We start from the raw sequence: 22,006 nt of genomic DNA, 5'->3' as shown, positions 1-22,006 counted from the left end.
AAAACGAACCCAAGCACAACTGAAAGTAAACTTAGATGTATTATGTTGCTACACCGAAATGGAAAGTTTACATAAGGAAAACTGAATTCATCTCGTTTATCGTTTGTTCTGTTACGACCCTCATTATTTATTTCTAGATGTAAAGTCATGATGTGATGCAAAATTAACTGTATCTAAGCTATCTCTTATTGCAAGTTCAATGGGATAGATGCAATCAACATAGTCATTAGTGTTTAAATATTTTCGTGGTAAGCTTGTCGTCTTTATAGCAGAACACAAAGTTGAAGGATGACGCTTGCTTTGTTTCATTCTTCTTGTGAAGGTCCTATGTGACGTTTGCCTCATATGACTGAAAAAAAAACCAAATCAACAAAAAGGGCACCTATGGCGTCCTTTGAAATACTGACTGTTTACTTAAAACAAGTTTATTAAAGGTAACAAATACGTTGTCAATGAAAAAAATCATGCACATGGATGATTTCAGTTTCTGAGAATTTTAGTTCGAATCAGAATGTTTTTTTTTTTACTAAGCATGATTTGTTTCTTTTCAAAACAAACTATCTATATATATATATATATATTAACATATCATATTCGACGCAAAATAATGTTGTTATTTCATAGTGTTGTTGTATTTCTCGTTTTAAAAAAAAGATTTATCAAATTGAAAATGTTTTGTGAATTGGTAATGATTTGGCATTATTACTGTTTCGATTGTATACATGTTGAGTATTAAAGTTAAGTTGGCATATCTACATATTCGTGTTTGTCTCTCTCAAATCATAAACTGTGCAAGCTGTCTCCTTCTCGTTTTGGTATTTATTTTAGTTTTTTGGTCGTTTGGTTTGATTCATTGAACTTTCAAATCTAAAGTAGAATTCGAGACAAATGGTTTAGGTTTATGATCACTTCTTCCTGCCTGTTACATTACGAAATGGTCAAAGATCATAATATAAAAAAAAAAAACAAAGATTGTAAATAAAAAACATGGCATTTTGTACATATGCCAAGGGAAACGTTCTTCAAAGTAAAAATTACTTATTGTTTCGTTGCATTTAATGGCAAATGGGTATGTTGGGGCATATCACGCTACCGTTAGTTGTTAACAAAATACCAAAAACATTCTTTACAATAAAAAAAAACTCATGTTGTTGTAAAAGTTCAGCGCATCCTAGAAGTTGTCCATATTTGTACATTTGTTTAACTAATATCTATATAAAAACTTTTTTTAAGGGAAAGATTTGCTTGCAATGCATGCAATAGTCCTCTATCTATTAGGTATTGAATTCTCAAATATAAGAGTACAAGGGGAAATGCTGTGGATTTGCTATAGAATGCCCATATGTTCAGCATTGGGTACATATGTTTTAAGCTAGCTCTTGCTTATTTCAATAGCCATAAGTTGAACTCAAGACATATTTTTATCAAATTTGTGTGGTGAGGTTAATGTGACGCTGTCATTAACAACAAAATCTCCATTTGCTCATATTATATTTTGTTCTTGTTATGTCTGCTTTTGTATCTTAGTGTTAAAATGAGAAATTCTTATGACAGACCTTTAAATCTAAATTGATTTTTTGTAAATAACATCCTATTTATCTAAAAGTCACTAATGCGTTTTTTTACAAGGCAAATTTTTTAAACAGTGATTAAGCATCAATGTAACCCATATATTATTTACATTTTATTATGAGGATTTTGAAACAGCATCATAGAAAATTGATTTGACCCCCATTTGATATCAGGAATATGACAGTTGTTTTATGTTTGTTCGGTTTGTTGATATAAAGTCGAGCATTTGGTGTTTTTGTTAATAATTGTTCTGGACAAGTTGGAATCTAACAGCATCAGTTGGATGCACTGTGAGATTCTAAAAAGGTTTATTAAAACCGACCATTGAAACAGATAGACAAAGAACACATTCACACATAAACTCGGAAAGATTTTAAAATTTGCTTATGAGGATTGAAAATCACTGTTGACATCATTTAGATCAAATTTAGGAAGTTTTGGAAAACAGTGAGCTGACAAAAATAGTGGAAAGAACAATGCAGTTTAGGTTTATTAGGACGAAAATGACGACCAGTGGAACATATGCAATACACTGTAATGAAACAATGACAATACTTGTATTTTGTATATTTTATGACATATTTTGAAATTATGAATACTGTCTTTTATTGCAGGGATTGTACAATTCAAGATCGGAAAAAAAGAAACGTAAGTTTAAAACTACAGATGCTTTCAATTGCAAAGGTATTCCAAATACAGCTAAGTCAATATATGCTTCAGAGAGGTAAAAACCATCTGGTAATGGAAAACACAAACATTTGACATTAAATTTACGATCAACAGCTTCATGGATCGAAATCTGATTAATGTATCTGTTACGGATGTCATGCCTATTGAAAATGCGGGTCAGTTTGTCGGTTTATTGAAATAAAAAATATAAGGATACAATACAGCAATCAAAGATCGAAGAGACAAAGAAAGACAGACAAAACCATGCCATACAACCGTAGACTGTACGGTGGCCAACAGATGTTTGCATCCTTGACTTAAGGGGATAGAACTTTCTCATTGCAAGCATACGCCTTGTCCTATATTTTTTTAAAGATGACATTATCCGGATTTGACGCAACGCTCTTCAACTTTGTTAGTGAATTTGGCCTTCCAACTATTTGAGTCGAGCGCCAAACATGAGTCTAACGTACACGAAGCGCGTGTCTGACGTACCAAATTATAAGACGAGTAGGTATCCTTGGTGAGCTTTTCTTTCACATTTGATACATTTTCATAAGCTGTTTCATCTGCTATATATTATGTTTCTAATGAACTACGGGTTTTTCAGGGCGGTAAATGTAATTTAGAAAAAAATTATAAAACCTTTTTAACATTTCTTTCAAAATTGATTTTGACTTAATGGTAATGTGACGAATAAAGGTATGCAAATATTCTCAAAAAAGTAAATATAAGCATTAAACAGGTTAAAGTCATATCAATGATAGCTAACATCACAGCTCATTATTGATACATAAAGATTAATATATATTTCGTTTTGATTCGACAGCATGTTTGTAATGAACATGCAATTCAATACCGATTATATCTGCTTTCTTTGAATATAGATTTGTGTTAGTCTTTTCGAAAGAAAATAATTGTTTTATTTGAAAGGACGTACTGATATTCATTTCATAGACTTAATTGTAAATAAAAGGTGGCGCGGTAGGGGAAGTAATTAACATATAAATTTGTTAGTTTTGTGTTTTAGGGTTTATGCTGACGTCAGAAATGATAGTACACAGGTACACATTTACAGTACAATGAACAGAGCTGAGGATAGCAGGAATAGTCACTATAATGATGTCTTTACCTACTGTCGAAATAGAGATGAAAATCTATGTAACGGAAGTTCCTATTTGAGGCCTTTATGTAGAAGGAGATAAATATCTTTGTTAATTATGTCAAGCATATATTGAAACTTGAAAAGAATTATGTGAAGAGTGCAGCTGATTTACTCATAAATCTAGTTATATTTTCAATTCAATGTACACTGCGTAATGTCAACCTTTGATCGAAGTATTACAAATAACCCCTCTAGCAGAGCATAAATGGTAATTTCAGTAAACTGGGTGACTAAACCCTTTGCAGGTATATATTTTGTATTTTTTAACATACTCTTATTTATTATTTTTATTTATTTTTTACTCAAATGTTTTTCATTTTTTTTTCTTTTCAATGTTTTATTATTTTGTTAATTATTTTATTGGCAAATATAGGTATAGAAACTCATATCAGCAGGATTACTATTAGTATCATGTTTGAATCAGAGACCAGACCATTACTACATAACATACATTGGTTAGATATTCATTACTTATTGTCAGTTGTATGGGACATTTTTCAGTCGTTTTATATTTAAAGTATGTTATTTAACCATAAGTGTCATGGATACTCTGAATGAAAAATAATCTTATTCAGATTGTCTCATACAACTGCCAAGGACTTAATTCAATTGAAAAACAAAGAGATGTTTTAGACTATCTAAGAGCAAAAGATTGTAACATGTACTGTCTTCAAGATACTCACTTTTCTGAAAAAGACGAACAATTTGTTAAGAATCAATGGGGTGGAAAATGTGTCTTAAGTTCCTTTTCTTCAAATCAAAGAGGAGTGGCCATTTTATTTGATAAAAATTTTGAATATAAGATTTTAAAAGTAAAAAAGATCAAAATGGTAATTTATTAGGATTGAATATTAAAATTGAAGATAACAATGTTACTTTAATTACATTATATGGTCCAAATATGACAGTCCTGATTTCTATTGCAAAATTGGTGAAATAATTGAGGAATTTGATAATCAGACTGTCATTGTGACGGGAGATTAAAATTTAGTGCAAAATCAAGACCTTGATACTTTTAATTACTTAAATATAAATAATCCAAAAGCCAAAGAAAAAGTTCTAGATATAAAGGAAATTTATAACTTAACTGATCCCTTTAGAGAATTATATCCAGAAAGTAAAAGGTTTACTTGGAGGAAACCAAACCCTATAAAGCAGGCCAGACTAGATTTTTTTTAGTTTCACAGAGCTTTTACCCAAATAAACATGACTTAAAGATACAAAATAGTTATAGATCAGATCTCTCGCCTATTATTTTACAAATAAAACTTAATAACTTCAGTACTGGGAGGGGTTTGTGGAAATTTAACAACTCTCTTCTGTATGATCCAGATTATGTCCATATTGGTAAAGAGGTTATAAATAAAACTAAAGAGCAATATAACAGAGAAAACCTTAACTTAGTAGAATCTAGTGATATCGAGTTCACAATAAGTGATCAATTATTTTTAAAAACATTATTAACTGAAATAAAGGGGAAAACAATATCGTATGCTTCATTTAAAAAGAAAGAAACAAATAAATCAGAATATCTGCTAGCTGAAGATATAAACAAGTTGGAAGAAATAGCCCACACAGATGAAATTTTTGGAACAGATCGAAAAAAGAAAACATATCTCAAAATTCTAATACGAAATAAATTGAGGGGTCAATATATAAGGTCAAAAACACAATGGGTAGAAGAAGGAGAGAAGCCATCAAAATATTTCATGAATTTAGAGACAAAAAAATACGTAAATAAAACAATTCCTAAATTAAATGATAAATCAGGAAATATATTTGAAAACCAAAAACAAATTCTAAACGAAGCCACAAAATTATTACAAAAATCTATATTCCAAAAATGAGACAATAAAATCTATTAATTTGAATATTGCTATACATTATTTATATATATAAAGAAAAAATAAATTATCGGAAAATATGAAAGAGTCCTTAGAAGGGGAAATATCATTTATAGAGTTGACTGATGCAATTAAAAGAATGAAAAATGAGAAAAGCCTTGGATCTGATGGATACACAAATGAATTCCTAAACTTTTTTTGGATAGATTTAGGTAAATTTGTACATAGATCAATTAAATATGGTTATAATCAAGGGCAAATGTCTATTACCCCAAAACAAGGTATTATAACTTGCATACCAAAAGGTGACAAACCAAAGCAATACATGAAAAATTGGCGTCTAATTAGTCTTTTAAATACTATTTACAAATTAGCATCAAGTTGCATTGCAGAAAGTATAAAATCGGTTTTATCATTCTTAGTTAGTAATGATTTATACCTGGAAGATTTATTGGTGAAAATACCAGATTGATATATGATTTACTACACAACACCGAAGAAAATGATATCCCAGGCACTCTCCTCCAAATTGATTTTGAAAAAGCTTTTGATTCTATCTCCTGGATTTTCATAGAACAGGTTCTTGATTTTTTCAACTTTGGAAATTCCATAAAACACTGGGTTAAAACTTTTTTTACAAATACCAAATCAGCAGTAACACAGAATAATTTTCTTTCAGGCTTTTTTACAATTGAGAGAGGTTGCAGGTTAGGGGATCCTTTATCCCCTTACATCTTTTTGTTATGTGCTGAAATTTTAGGAATACTACTTAGAAAAAACGAAAATATTAAAGGTATTACTATTGAAGACTCAGAATTTTTGGATATCGCAATATGCTGTTGACACCACACTTATTTTAGATGGTTCATCAGAATCCTTAAATGCATCTCTTTGTGTTTTAGAATTATATGCTGAATGGTCTGGTCTCAAGATGAATTTAGAGAAAACAAAGGTAGTTTGGATTGGGAAAAAGAAATATAGCCAAGATACAATGTGTGTTAAGTGGGGATTTGAGTGAGGTTCAAACAGATTTACGCTCCTGGGTATTAAATATTCGGTTGATTTACAAGAAATGGAAACACTAAATTACGAACCCAAACTTAAAGAGATAGAAAGAACAATGAATATTGGATAATATTTAGGGGTATAATAAAGTATAAACACCTTTCACATTTGAAACGGCATTTATTTATGCTGTTGATGGTTTTATTGCTAGATGCATATCTAATTTACGTTTATTTTTTGCACTATATCTTAAGACATTTATGCAAAACTGGTAATAGTTGGTTTAATGATTGAAAAAAGAAATATCTTCCAATTCTGTCTTTTTTTTTAAAAGATCTGTATCAAAATCTAAAACAAAATATGTATTACCCTGGTCTATAGTTGCAAACTATATTGTAAGCGTCTCTCCAACCAAGATTTTGTATATATGGACACTTCCACATTGCACATCCTACTGTTTCCGTAACAGCCCACACCATCTTAAGACGATTAATTGCAATACTCATAGAAGAAGACCCTAAAATAATACTGAACGAATAACAATGAGATGAAGAACAACGATCAAGAGTTGTTGTTTTTTCTAAACTATGTTGAAGTCCTTCCTTTAACCACAGTGATTAAAATTGTTTTGTTATAAATTTGGCCGCAAGTTTTCTCAATTGAATTGTTGAATATATTTCATGTCAGGACCTGTTATAGTCGATTCTACGGTATGGGGTTTTCTTGAAGGCCGTACGTTGGCTACAATTTTTGTCGAGCCTGTGAATTCTTCCGCAGAAAGCTCGACATAGGGATAGTGATCTGGCGGCGGCGGCGACGTTAGCTAACTTCTTAAAAGCTTTATATTTTAGAAGGTTAAAGACCTGGATGCTTCATACTTTGTATATATATATGTCTTATGTTATGAATTTTTCGTCTTTCATATGTCCATTGTCCTTGACCTCATTTTCATGGTTCAGTGACTACTTGAAAAACGTTAAGATTTTTGTAATGTTTATTTCGAAAAGACTTTCGGTCCCATTATTAGACAAAATAAAGGAATAAAAGAACCCATAGAAATTTCACAAAATAAGCGAACTAAACATGAAACAGATTTCCTTGCTACTAAAAGAGGTTATACTGGAAATTAGTTCTACACCTCAAGAAAATTCCTATAAATTAAATTTCAACAAAGATGGTAATAGGCCAGACAAGCAGACAAATTGTATGTAATGTCAATCAATGTGATGTAAATGAAATTCGTTCTTATGGTACACAAGAGAAGGCTAACCTGATAACCTTTGGGTGTCAACTAATTCCCTTTATTTGGTGAAAGTTTAGGGGCAATAACTCCTATAAGAAGTCGTTTGACACTTTTGATGTAAATAGACAGTTCCGACCATTTTTGCCCTGTAAGAATCTTTCTATCTAAGACGGTTTTCAAGATACTAGTAATAGACAAAACTTTCATGTTATCCCTATGTTCTTTTTAAGCCATGTCGGGTATATTGGTTGCAGTCGGGGTGGGGTCATCGGATTCCACATTAAAGATTATGGCCATGTTTGGTTAAAATTGCCCTTTGGTTTTAAAGGGGATTTTTTTTTGTAAAAGTTAACGGACGACGACGACGGACACCAAGTGATTAAAATAGCCTAATTGTCCTTTTGGCCAGGTAAGCTAAAAAGTCATCATAACTAACTGCCAGTGAGAATGTCGGAAGATATACAATAAATACGTCTTCAGCATGTTCAACAACGACATCAGGTAAAAACCCGAAACGTCAAAAGCAAACAGTGTGATTGGGATAACCAATTCACTTCAGTCTGGGATACAACTAACTTCTAGGAGCTTTTCTATACATCAAAATGTCTACTCAAACTACTCTCTGGCTTGAATCAACCAATAACCGTTAGGCCTGATGGAATGTCTGGTCGATTCTTAAAGAAATTTTCCAAGGAAAACACATCATCGTTAGCACTTGATGAAGCCTCGATTCACCAAATCAGAATACCACCAGACTGGAAAAATGCATACAAGGAAAGACAAGCCGAGTACAGCCATAATAATTAAAATATTTAATTATGTGAAATATGAGTGACGTAGATATTAGGAACTATCGATCACCGTATGGCCTTCAACATTGAGCGAAATGCATATCGCATATTAAGCTATAAAAAAGGCGCCGACATGACATGAGAAAAAGTATAACAATCAAACAAGACAACCAACGGCATAAGTTATGTACAAAACATCAAACGATAAACAGTGAATTACAGGCTCCTGGATTTAGACAGGCACATACAGAATGTGGCGGGTTAAACATGTTTGCGGGCGCTTTACAATACTCTAACATGGACAGTGGTGCAATAGCACAACATGCGAACAAAATGTAAAAATCAGATGAAAAAGGCTTGACTCACAAGATCGATACAAAGCCCAAACACAACTATCATAATTGATATGTTGTTTCCAACTTATTGTGTTTATTGATTCATTATTGCTGGGTTTTTTTTAATTCATTTATAGTTACGGTATATTCTATTTTTTGTATTTGCTCATGTTAATAGTAAGTTCTCCCATTTTTATTTTTTATGACGTTACGCCTTTGGCGTATGTAACGTTGTCTAGAATTTAGACTTCGAATGCATATCGTTTTATGTCTAGAGAGATTATAATAGGTAATTACATAGAGATATTTTATGTTTATTTTTTATAACAAAGTATTAATCTAAAAAGGAAATACTGTATCTCATTTACTAAGGAATATAACAAAATTTAAATTATCCATTTCAACTAAATTTTTAACTTAATGAAAGTGACATCTAAATGTTTTTTTAGTTCAAAGTAAATCACTGGCTTGCATTTAAATGTCATTTACTTATGATGTACGTTAAGTGTGTAGTTATCATTTCATTGCCAAGAATCGATTTTTAGTGATCATTGTACATAATGAATTCAGATAAATTTGGTGGTAAATCATATACTTGTCTTACTCTATTTTGATAACATTCGAACAAAAACTAACACAAAACACTAAAGACAAAATAACCGATCTGTAGGTACTCGCAGTTACTTAACGCTACTTCAAAGCCAACAACAACTTATAAAAAATGTAATGAATCAACGTCAATTGATGTTTATCTATTCATATTTATATCAGTGTCACATGCCGATCGGCTATCCTTATGTCATGTCGATTGTTAATTGAATTGGGCCCAGTCCCAATATGTTGACACTTTTAAATATTTTATGCATTGTTGAATGTATCTTTTATAACTTTTATAATTCTGATATGCGTATTAGTAATTGCAAGTCGGTGAACATGAACTTGGCAGTTAACGCCTCTTTAACAGTTTTGATAATAGCGTAAAATCTGATTTTGTAATGTCTACCTTTTAAGAGCATATGATGCGCAAACTGAGATCTATCCTTGATTTTTCAAAACATTTTGACAAAAAGTGAATTATGACATTTTTGCGCCTGTCCCAAGTCAGAAGCCTCTGTTAGTCTTGTATGTTTTTTTAAATTTTAGTTCATTTATATGTTTAGGAGTTGAGTATGACGTCCTTTTTCAATGAACTGGGGCAATATGCGTAATAGATTCTCCATAGGCGGTAATGTTAACGTTTTCTTCTGTTGCTCAGGCCATATCGTAAACTTGGATATGTATGATGGCTCATTTTGAAGCTGAGACACTTGCACATGTGTGGTGCGATTTTCGGGGTGGCAAGTGTGATTCGTTTTCCCGTCAAGTGCCCAACCCCGAAAGATAGTGAAAAATGTCACTCTCCTCAGGAAATAATCCCAAAATTCTGACCATAAAAATCATTAAAAAATATGTCCTTTGTAATTATTTGTTCAGGTTTATTTTTTTATACTTTTTTTTACATCACATCAGCTCTATAAAACACCAGTCCTAGTTCATTTATGTCAATTTTTAAAATCACAGCTTCCACAATTGTATGGCGGACTAATTTTTTAATGAGAGTCATAAATCTGTGTTCCTCATCTCAAGGTCCATTAGGGATATTGACCCATATTAGATCAGCTAATGTCAGATTCCACTTATATTGCAGTTTGTATCCCTTTAGTACACATTTCTGAACAATTCTGTGAAGTTTTAGCCATATCTGAAATAAAATAAGCTCATTTTAATACTTTTAGGTAGCAATGTTTATAACTGTTCAATATCCTTTTTAAGGAAGAGAAAAACACAATAAGCATATGTTATAAATTTACATTTTAAACATTTGTTTTAACTTTTATTGGTATAACTGCAATTCATAAGCCTCTTCTTCCTTACAGACTTTCTACAAATCCTCATTTTGTGTTGATAAATCATGTAAATATAGTGTTTTTCACTTAAAAACTATGAGATTTAAGAAATTTTTCCACCCTGATAGTCTTGTTTCCTATTATATTTTTGTCTATTGAATAAATATCTCTAATATATGTTCATTACTGTAAAGATTAGTCACAGACCTTTCCAAAACTAGTCTTGTTTTCAAAATCCATCAAGGAATAAGAATTTTAGAGGTTTTTTTTGTATGTGAGTTGAAAGTGGGAAAAATGTGTTATTTCTTTGGTGAAGAGTACATTGTGACGTCATTGTTTTTGTGACGTCATTGCATTATGACATCATAATTTAGAGTTGTACACATCTTACAGAGTGTATTGACATTGAAACATACCACACACAGCATCATACATGCAAATTAACACACATGTATTGCATAAAAATTTATTTTTCCTATCATGCACACATTCATTGATACAACATACAAGGAAATAAAATAAAATAAAATCATGTCCATATTTACTTCCATTTGCAACTATTTCAGTTCTGTTAGCTTTTTATTTTACTTTTGATATCCTAATTTTATAATTTTGTAGTTTTTGTTTGATTTGTTTGGTTTTTATATTGAAGATTGCTTTTAAAGCATGCTTACTTTAGTTGGTTCATGTGGTTTGAATGTCCCAATTTCCTGACACAGTTAAAAATACATTTGTAAACAACAAGAGTTACTCCCCCCCTATGTCAATAAAAGGTAAACACTCGTGAAACAAGCCGTAAAATGTGTTACCTCAGGTTAATATAAACATGCATGTTTGTTTCAGTGTCTTGGAGGGTGAGAGGGAGGGCTTTTATCCCATTTTTATTTTTTTAGCAGTGTAAGTAACTTGTATTTGAGTAAATGATTCATGCATAGTGAAGTGTGCAATATGTCACCTCGGAGACTTAAATTTTAGAATTCAAAATAGAACAAACCACAGTTTAAGATGCAACATGCAGTTTGGATATGTTGCGCCATGCAGTTCATGAGTGGTGCATTTTTGTGAAGTTACACAGACCTTACGGTGGTTATTTTAAAAATCATGGGGCTCAAAAATTATATGGTCAGCATTAACACACAAGGCATTATGGCAGAGGTGCGAGGCATCTAAATTTCTATCAATGTCAATTGTTTTTAACTGTAACATTTTTGTCAAGCGTGCAACATTCATTTTTGTCCTTTTTCCATTTGGATAAGCCACATTTAGCATCCTTAAAATATAATTTCTTTTCCTCTGAATGGCCCCTGTCCAGATTTTACATGACCCATTTTCTGCATCAATGCTATTTAACAACAAAAAATTAGTATATTTTTGATAAAAATCAAAAGTTTGGGAAGCCATTTTGTATTGTTTTGATTAATTAGCACTAAAAGAGTGTAACTGACCTTGATTTCAGCAGCTATCATCCTAAATTGTGGTCTTTGAGCCATGAAACACTCCATCACCTTTGAAATTCAAGGCCACAAATTGGGGCAATATGCGTAATAGATTCTCCATAGGCGGTAATGTTAACGTTTTCTTCTGTTGCTCAGGCCATATCGTAAACTTGGATATGTATGATGGCTTTTTTTGAAGCTGAGACACTTGCACATGTGTGGTGCGATTTTCGGGGTGGCAAGTGTGATTCGTGTTCCTGTCAAGTGCCCAACCCCGAAAGATAGTGAAAAATGTCACTCTCCTCAGGAAATAATCCCAAAATTCTGACCATAAAAATCATTAAAAAATATGTCCTTTGTAATTATTTGTTCAGGTTTATTTTTTTATACTTTTTTTCACATCACATCAGCTCTATAAAACACCAGTCCTAGTTCATTTATGTCAATTTTTAAAATCACAGCTTCCACAATTGTATGGCGGACTAATTTTTTAATGGGAGTCATAAATCTGTGTTCCTCATCTCAAGGTCCATTAGGGATATTGACCCAACTAGTACACATTTTTGTTTAGGGGACAGCTGAAGACCGCTTCCGGGTGCGGGATTTTCTCGGCAGTGTTGGTGGCTTTCGGCTGTTTTTTACTCTTTGGTCGGGTTGTTGTCTCTTTGACACATTCCCCATTTCCATTCTCTATTTTACTATCAAATATGATTTGAAATTTGCATGTTTCTTGTAAAAACTCAAATATTTCGTTTTTCAATACTTTTCCAAAGTAGATATGTTCACCCGATTATTTGCAAGTATTCCTTAATTTATAGGAGTTAAAGAAAACTCTTTACAAGGCGAACAATGGCGAAGGTACAAATTGGGGTAGAATTGTCGGATAAATCAAATATACATATTTCAAATAGAATTCAAATAGAAAGGCGACCCACGCCCTAACTCATGCTTAAATTTTAAGGTTTCGGGGGTCCAACTTAAGGAGCTTTATGCTTTATAAAGAATAAACAACTTTTTTCACCAAAATGAAGTTCAAATGACTCACCTACGAGTGAAAAGAGCACAATCACAACTTGTATACTTTGGCCCTCATCGCATTATTCAGAAAGAAGGAAGAAAAATATCAAACTGCAATGTTTACCTTCATAGATAAAAAATATTTATATGATCTTATATGATATCCTTCACAATATCAGAAGATGTAGGTACGAAAAAGTCCACGATAAGTTAAAAATCTTTGAGCATATTAAGTAAACTGTCAATTGATAAAACTACACAAATTTGTTCATAGAAGTGCATGGGAGAGTGATGAAAAAATTGATCGCATGTTCTAACTGTACTAACTCGTCAATGACTGATACATTCTCAGCAAAGGCAATATCAATAAAAAAAATTAACAAGAAGCATTATACCCTGCTACGTCTGGTCAATGTCTTTGTTAGATGTGTTTCTGCTTTGAAAATTCAGCTACTTCATTTGTATGATTTTAAGTTTAAAGCAATGTTATGCACATGATTGTTTTGTTTATAAACAGTTTACATTTAGAAGAAAAACCGACACGGTTAGAAAATAAAAATATTATCACAATAACAAACACAATTCAATTTAAATAGTCTTGTTATGGTTAAAAAGAACATAGAGTAACACATTACAAACTAAATCCCAATTAATGTTCTTGTACGTGTCTATAAATAAAACAAATCTATTTTATTTTTAGAAATGAACCTGTAATAATTCAAACGTCAAAAAAATACGTCGCTTTTTGTGACGTTGACCCATTCATGCGATGCGCAGTTCATATTTTGTTTGTGGTGTCCTGGTGTGCTGTCGTAAATTCATGGGAGGTGTCCGTTGTTATTTTGCGGTTTACATTTTGTAACTTACTATTATATTTTTTATTTATGTATTTCTCTGTGATGACCTTTGTTTGTACTGTATTCTTGGCACGCAGTGTTGTCATTTTAGCGGTATTTTAAACATTGCCATATATGTGGGAGGTTTTGCTAGCCAATTAATCCACATGCAAATCCTAAGTCAGGAGCTTGTAGTTCAGTGGTTGTCGTTGGTTCATGTCTGTCATATTTGTTTTTCGTAAATGATTTTGTTATTACTAAGGCCGTCAGTTTTCCCAATTGAAATGTTTTATATTTCTATATGTCACAGCCTTTTATAACCGATTATACGGTATAGGTTTTTCTCATTGTTGAGGGATGTACTGCTGCCTATAATTGCTTACATCATCTTCATTTGAAAGTTGGGGGATATTTGTCTTATCCAGCAACACCAAATTCTACTATTTCATAGGTCGAGAGCACTTTGCTATATACTAATATCGAGAATACATGTTTGATTTAATGACTTGGTATTAAGCAATTCCTTGTTGGTGTTTCTTTTTTTGTCTGGTCATTCTAGAAAAAACATTATCACTAGGATATACATTTTTATAAATTTTACAGTCATTAGATATTAAGTTTCCTCAAACACAATTCAATCATTCCTATTCAAAAAATTTTCCTATATAAGAATAAATCTATGAATGAAATACAAAGATAAATAAAAAAACTAATTACGTAATCAAATAAAATTGAGAATGGAAATTGGGAATGTGTCAAAGAGACAACAACCCGACCATAGAACAGACAACAGCAGAAGGTCACCAACAGGTCTTCAATGTAGCGAGAAATTCCCGCATCCGGAGGCGTCCTTCAGCTGGCCCCTAAACAAATATATATACTAGTTCAGTGATAATGAACGCCATACTAAACTCCAAATTGTACACAAGAAACTAAAATTAAAAATAATACAAGACTAACAAAGGCTAGAGGCTCCTGACTTGGGACAGGCGCAAAAATACGGCGGGGGTTAAACATGTTTATGAGATCTCAACCCTCCCCCTATACCTCTAGCCAATGTAGAAAAGTAAACGCATAACAATACGCACACTAAAATGCAGTTCAAGAGAAGTCCGAGTCTGATGTCAGAAGATGTAACCAAAGAAAATAAACAAAATGACAATAATACATAAATAACAACAGACTACTAGCAGTTAACTGACATGCCAGCTCCAGACTTCAATTAAACTGATTGAAAGATACCTGTCAGGTCGATCCGTCATTGTACTGGTTTGGCAAGGAATTATCACTTGAAAAGGTCGTGAGAACCTTCTTACATTAGTTCTTCCTATTGTCAAACATTGGTTGTTCGGTTAAATATTTCGTTAATGCTAATATCTAATCAACTACAGATTATAGAGGATTGTTTTTTGAAGTGTATGTATTATGTTTATTGTCGAAGGCCCACACCAAACATGAGGCTAGTGATCTTGACCTTCATTCAAGATTTGATTAAAGAATTAACAAATTTAATAATGGTGCGAAAAGTTTGGCTGTCGTTTACGACACTTCCATTTCTTTAAGATTATTTTGTTTTCATTTTTCAGTTGATCATAATATTTTCTTTCGAAGTAATTAACGTAATAATATAACAAGCATCGAGGATTTCCGTTAGCACTTCTATGAAGAAATTTGAATAGTATAATAGGTAATTATAGATCAAGAATATTAATTAGTTAGACGCTCACGCATTTCTTGATGATCTGAAAGCGTTCGAGAATTAAATTCAAATAATTGATCAATTACGTTGGACTTTGTTATTTGCCACTATTTTTATCTATAAAGGTAAATATTGCAGTTGGATATTTTTCTTCCTTGATAATGCGATGAGTGTCAAAAATATACATGTTGTGATTGTGCTCTTTTCACTTATAGGTGAGTCATTTGAAAATAATTTTAGTATACATGTATTGATTAATCCTTATACATGTATATAATAAAGCCCCTAAAGTTAGACTTCACGACGACTTAAAGTTCAAGTTGAGTTATGTCTTGAGTTGCCTATTTGAATTCTTTGTGAAGCTTATTTTCGAGTGTAAGTCATATTTAGAGTTGAAAGAAACGAAACATTTTGAGATATATTTGATTTATGGACCAATTGGACACACAGTTGTACCTTCTCCGTTGTAAAACTGATCGGATACATGATGTAATTTGGACGATATATTAATTTTATGATGAACACGTACTATTCATACCAATCACATTTATATTTTATATGTTGTGTATGGTTGGTTGAATCAAACATGTTTGACCCCGCCATATTCTGTATGTGCTTGTCCCAAGCCAGGAGCCTGTAATCAGTGGTTGTCTTGTGTTGCTATACATCAAATTTGTTTTTCGTTTATTGTTTTGTAGATAAGTCAGGCCATTAATTTTCTCGTTTGAAATGTTTTACATTTGTCATTTCGGGGCCTTTTAAAGCTTGCTATGCGGTATGAGTTTTGCTCATCGTTGACCATCGTATGGTGACATGAAGTTGCAAACCGTTTGTGTCATTGGGTCTCTGATGGATATTTGTGTCATTGGCAATCATACCACATCTTCTTATTCTTATACTTTATTGTAGGTACAGAAACTATTAATGTTCGGATACAGGCAACACCTTCAGATGCCTTACTTGGACAGACTAGTTTACAAATGAGATGTTCTTATAATATAGTGACAGGAGAATTTGTTACAGGTGTAAATATTCAGGCTAAAATAAATGGACAGTTTAGAACTTTAGCTATATTTTACACTCCATTTGTTCCATTAAATGCAACCTTAACAACTGATGGCAATTATTTATCAGACAGAGTGACACTTACCAACCCAACAACTTCATCTACAGATTCTGCTTTAATACAGTTTTCTCAGATAGCATGTGAAGATGAGAATGAGTACATGTGTCAAGTGGTATATGCAGGTTCTGGAGGAAGTACTTCTGCAATATCTACTGTTGCTAATATAAATGTTAAAGGTAAATAGTTAAAATGTATCATCTCTAAAATTCAACCAATTTACACAATTATTGCCGTTGATTAAATCATTTTAATTCTGATATACACATATATGGTTTAAACTAACAGAATTATTAATGCAGTGACAAGACTATACAATTTGTGTGTGTGCAAGTGTAAGTGTCCTTTTTACACTCATACGGTTGTCTTTAGTGCATTTTCGTTTATTATGTAAAACCATAACCCTTATATGGAATTATTACTTCATAATTTGTGGAATTATGCAAGCGTTATTCGGTTTTTAATCGTATAACTATTAAGATTATTTTAGTTAAATCAGAATTAATAAATATTATTCATTTTACATCATCATAATCATTCTGATGAATGGTATCTTTATCTGAAATATTTATAGATACTTGTTTCCTTTTTTAGATATTTGTGTTGTTGTATACACTTTGTCAGGCGTATATAAATATACGTATGCCTACACATTAGTAGTACCGCAATTACAAAAATGTATAATCTAAAAGAACATATACACCATGTACATGTTATAGCTATTTGCAGTCCAAATGCGGTTTATAAGGTTAGATCATGCACTGCGTTTATTTACACGTTAACTTTTAATAATCCTTTGTTTATAGCTATTCGTTTTCAATTAGGATAATTGTATTTGTACATGATACTAGTTGTTTAACTCATTATTTCAAAAAGCTGAAAATGCTTTACAGTTTCTAGTAAAATGCATCTAAGTATGTCACTACATATAAAATATCTCTCTTTAACTTGATCATAATTCAATTTTATGTGTACTATTAGAGAAAAATAGGTCAAGATAACAATATCTTTTCATGAGACGGAATGTTCAGGAATATATAGTTATTCAAAATTGCAAAGCAAAGGGCTAGAAAAAGGGCAAAACTGAATAGAAGAGACGTGAACTACAATTACATTTTCCTCCGCATATGAAAGCTATATAATTCCTAAATAGACAATAGATGTCATATATTTGTGCCTTTATTTCGAAGGAATTTAATACGTGTGCTGCTACAGTTATATACCGCTGTTCAATAGTCATAATTCAATAAAGTAAAAACTAATTCGGGTAACAAACTATGACCGAGGGAAATACATCAACTATAAGAGGAAAGCAACGGAACAACAGAAACACCGAACTACAACAAAAGCAAACGCCAACAAACTGACTATGGATAACAACTGCCATATCCTGACTTGGTACAGCACATTTTAAGAAAAAATGGCTATCCAGGCCTCTCACTCATATGGCAAAATGAAAACACTACGTGACAGGAATGCAGTACAAAAAACAGAGAATACATAAATAAATAATATAATAGTATATAAAAGTATATAAACCGAAGAATAGCAACGAACACCTCTCATGAATTTACGACAGCACATAAGGACACAACAAACGAAATAAACTTTCTGAACTAGAAATTCAAATGTCGTAATTGGTTAATTTTATACCTACAGAGTGTTTACCGAAATATGATTTTATAAATATGGCGTTTTTAGTATATATTAACTTGTCATTCATTATGTCAGAAAAAGAGAGAGAGAAAGGGAAAAAATAATCGCAATGGTAGCAGAAACAACTCAAAAACAAGTATCCTTAATTCTATTTATAGTCTTTACTTCATACATTTTACATTTCTTACGTTTTTTTTTCAAACACGAAAATAAAAGAGCAAAAAATAACCATTGTGCACCTCTTCATGCTCTTATGGGATGTGGTCACTGTATATTAATGACATAAAGTAAATTTAAGGGTTAAATTATAAGAACTTGATACTAAGTTCATTAATTTATCATATACAGTATTTTGAATGCAAAAAATTTAGTCACTAGATTACATAAACATAATTTATATACCTATATGGAATTATTTTCTTTTAGAACGATAAGTCTTTCTTTTGAAAAATCAACCCGGACAATACAAAGTTCCAATGAAGTTAGCTTCAAGGCATTTGATATTGACCTGTATAAGGTCATTAATTTCCCTGATAAAATGCAAACTATAATTTACCTAAAGGGGCATTAGCTACGAGATACAAAACAAAAATATGATTTTCTTTTTGTTCAACAATTTAGGAAGGGAAATAGTAAAATAAAATTTAGGAAGGCAGTTTAGTTCAATTTGTCAAAATAAGCTAAGGAACATCGCTGATGACTCATTCACTTGCAAGTGAATAATTCGACCTCATTGAATCCGTATTCGTGTGACCTTCCATTTAACCACTTAGCTAGAAATTGGTTAAGCATGTATTAGGCGTGTTCATCCTTTAAAAGGAAAAGGATGTCAACATTGAAAGTGAAACAAAGGTGAACCATTTCGTTGATCGATTCGGTCCACAAAATATCTTTCTTATACAGGTAAAAACGATGATTAACTTATTTTTTTAACCTATAACATGAAATCAAACAGACCTAGAAAAAATCCAATTGCACATGGTCGCGATCTTTTTATATTTATGTTTATATCGGTTTATATCGGTTTATGTGACCGTCGACAGTCTTCGCATGTCATCTCGATGGTTAATAAGATGTCGTCTAGACTAAAATACAAACGAAATGTTGATATATATTATAGAGTCTATGCATTGATAATTGTTTATTTCAGACTTATTGTAATTTGGATATCATTTTTAATTATTATAAATCAAATAAGAGAATTTGAGAATTTGAGTCAAATCGGTGAACATGAATTTGACAGCTATACCCCTTTAACCTTTTGATTTCTTTTGAAAGTTATGATGTGTTGTTTGCAAAAAGAGTTTTACTTTTTCTTTTTTCAATTCGATAGGTTTAAGACAGAAACAATATTGTCCTCAGTTTAAATAAAATTTAAACTTTCGAAACAAATGAAGTGAATTTTTTTTTAAATTTATCGCTACAATAACGGGACATCATGTGAGATGAATATAATACTGCAAAACTTTTTATAACACTTTTAAAACTAACCAGATTGAACACATGTGTGTAGGATTTTGAAAATCTTATTGTTTACACTGTAGTTGAAATCATACTTTTACCTATGGATATTTGTTTTTCGTGTTACATGTACATGTATCACGATTTCGTGCTCTCTTCGTGTCAGTTCTTAACTCTTTACATCTTTATGTACCGTTTACTCTATTAAATTATTACATGACCAACTATTGTTATTGTCTGTGGAGTAACAGCCACTTTCTTTATAATGGGGTTGGGGAGTATAATATTTATTCCTGATTATCAGTTTTAAAAAAGTGAATTCCCAGACAAAAGAGAGAAAACAATTATTTCGAATAGTTAGTTAAATTAGTTGAAAAATTATTCTGCTTTTCCGCGATAAAAATGTCAAAAAAGCATATCATTCCCCGTTCATAAAATTGTTGAAAAATAATCTGCTTTTCAGCGACTACAATGTAAAAAAAAAACCATCATCCCCTTTTCATAAACTAAGTTGATATAACAAATTACTTACAAAGTGACTTGTATTTTTCATACACCGTAACAATTCATGTGTGTCTTGCTTCATGCAGTTACAGTATCTTAACAATGATTTCTAAAGTTTATATCTAGATTAATAAGTGGGTTTTATTCATCATTATAAATTGGTCGTAGGACGTTTTAAAACCTGAACGCATCAGAAAGGTTGGTAAAATAGGATGTAAGTCCTGCAAATCTTTGCAGAAATTGATATTTTTGGACGGCTAGATAAGTCAAATAATGCATTATCTATAGCTTAGTGCTCCCTTAAGTTTTTAAATTTTTTTCTAAATATTCATAACAGGTTATCCTGAACAACCAGACAGTGTTCCATCATATGTACCATCAGCTGGGATAGAAGAAGGAAACAATGTTGTCTTTACATGTACTGGTAATGTTGGCAAACCACAAGGAAAATTCAGATGGGTGAGATACAGACGTAAATCCAATGGTATTATTATACGGGAAACAACATATGAAACAGAAACCACTACAGCAGTTCAGATGCCAAGAACCTGTACATTTAATGGTACCAGTCAGCTGACACTAAAGATGGAACAACTAGATAATAATGCTGTAGTTAGATGTCAGGTTATTTATCAAGATGTACCACAGGGGAGTTTATACAGACAGACCGATGGCATTAATGTATATTGTAAGTTGTTAGATCCAAATGTGTCGATGCAGGAGTAAAATTATATCACATCTCCCAATGCTAATTTAAAAAAAAAATTTAAATAATAGCAGAGCTAATAATCATGATAGTGAGGGTACTTATGTAGAATAACATTTTGTACACATCGATTTTACAATAATGCAGATGTTGACGCATTGGTGAGTCAACAAGCCCTACTTCAAGTTCACAAAAATTGGACATTTGCTTGTATTTAATTGATAAACTTTAAACAAAAATCGCTAAAGTAGCATGAAGGAAAGAATAATTTGGAAAAAATGGTTGAGTAGAGGATTGCAAATTGATAAATAATTTGAAAGAAATGTACAACTTATTTAGTGTCCTGCAAAACCAACATTTACCGAAGGACCTATTAGTCTAACTTGTACAATGTTTGTCTGTCTACATTTTTACCACAGATCGTGTTAAGAATGTACAAGTAACAAAGTCTCCAACCAATCCTTCATTTGCTGAAGGAGCAGGACCCATAACTCTTACATGTACATCAGAGGGGAATCCTGCTGTAACACAGACAGGTTATACTTGGTACAAAGAATCCAACGCCAGTGTGTCACTAGGGACTGGTTCGACATATGTCATCAATAATGTTGTGGTTAATGAAACAGATAACTACATATGTGCAGCACAGAACAGTTTTAATGACATTCAACATAAACAATGCGATACACATACAAATAGGTGAGTATTTACACCCATACACCCCAACCTCCACACACACACAACCACACCCACATCCACACAGGGATAGACAGAGAGAGAGAGAGAGAGAGAGAGAGAGAGAGAGAGAGAGAGAGAGTGAGAGAGATCAATAATGTTGTGGTTAATGAAACAGATACCAACTACTAGCAATAACGGAAGTTATATTGATTTTTTGAATAATTCAACAAATATTGTATGGAATGAAATCGGACGCAGGGGAAAAATTGTAAACGCGGTCTGACAAGTCGATACAAACCGCCAGCATTTGTTAAATTGGCAAGAAGGTGTTCTCTGGTAACAGAAGTAACAAAGGTTCCTCTATGGAAATTAAAGTGTAC

At 32.0% G+C, this 22,006-nt stretch overlaps 1 protein-coding gene and 1 long non-coding RNA gene across 10 annotated transcripts in view; one reads left to right on the top strand and one right to left on the bottom strand.

Moving 5' to 3' along the window:
* Positions 1 to 22,006, top strand: part of LOC127700196 (uncharacterized) — a 185,372-nt gene that overhangs the window by 64,808 nt on the left and 98,558 nt on the right. For 2 of the 8 annotated variants that reach the window (XM_052203603.1, XM_052203599.1), the window contains exon 7: positions 2,187 to 2,220. The exons of 5 other annotated variants lie outside the window; for them this stretch is intronic. In XM_052203603.1, the coding sequence (XP_052059563.1) occupies positions 2,187 to 2,220 (34 nt within the window). Of the gene's footprint in view, positions 1 to 2,186; positions 2,221 to 3,271; positions 3,652 to 6,152; positions 6,555 to 22,006 lie in introns of those variants that run through there. One more of the 8 variants, XR_007981486.1, reaches the window with a different exon arrangement.
* On the bottom strand, positions 10,331 to 12,498 carry LOC127700201 (uncharacterized). 2 transcript variants are annotated; one of them, XR_007981487.1, is made up of 2 exons: positions 11,956 to 12,498; positions 10,331 to 10,365 (listed from the first exon to the last, which is right to left on the bottom strand). It is a non-coding gene; the product is annotated as an uncharacterized LOC127700201 (long non-coding RNA). The 2 variants fall into 2 exon arrangements; XR_007981488.1 differs by lacking the exon at positions 11,956 to 12,498 and adding an exon at positions 11,185 to 11,261.

Source organism: Mytilus californianus, unplaced genomic scaffold (genome assembly GCF_021869535.1).
Source record: "Mytilus californianus isolate M0D057914Y unplaced genomic scaffold, xbMytCali1.0.p SCAF_5, whole genome shotgun sequence".
In the NCBI taxonomy this organism is placed as follows: domain Eukaryota; kingdom Metazoa; phylum Mollusca; class Bivalvia; order Mytilida; family Mytilidae; genus Mytilus; species Mytilus californianus.
Note: the sequence above shows the minus strand (reverse complement) of the source record. Positions and strands in the feature narration are given on the sequence as shown.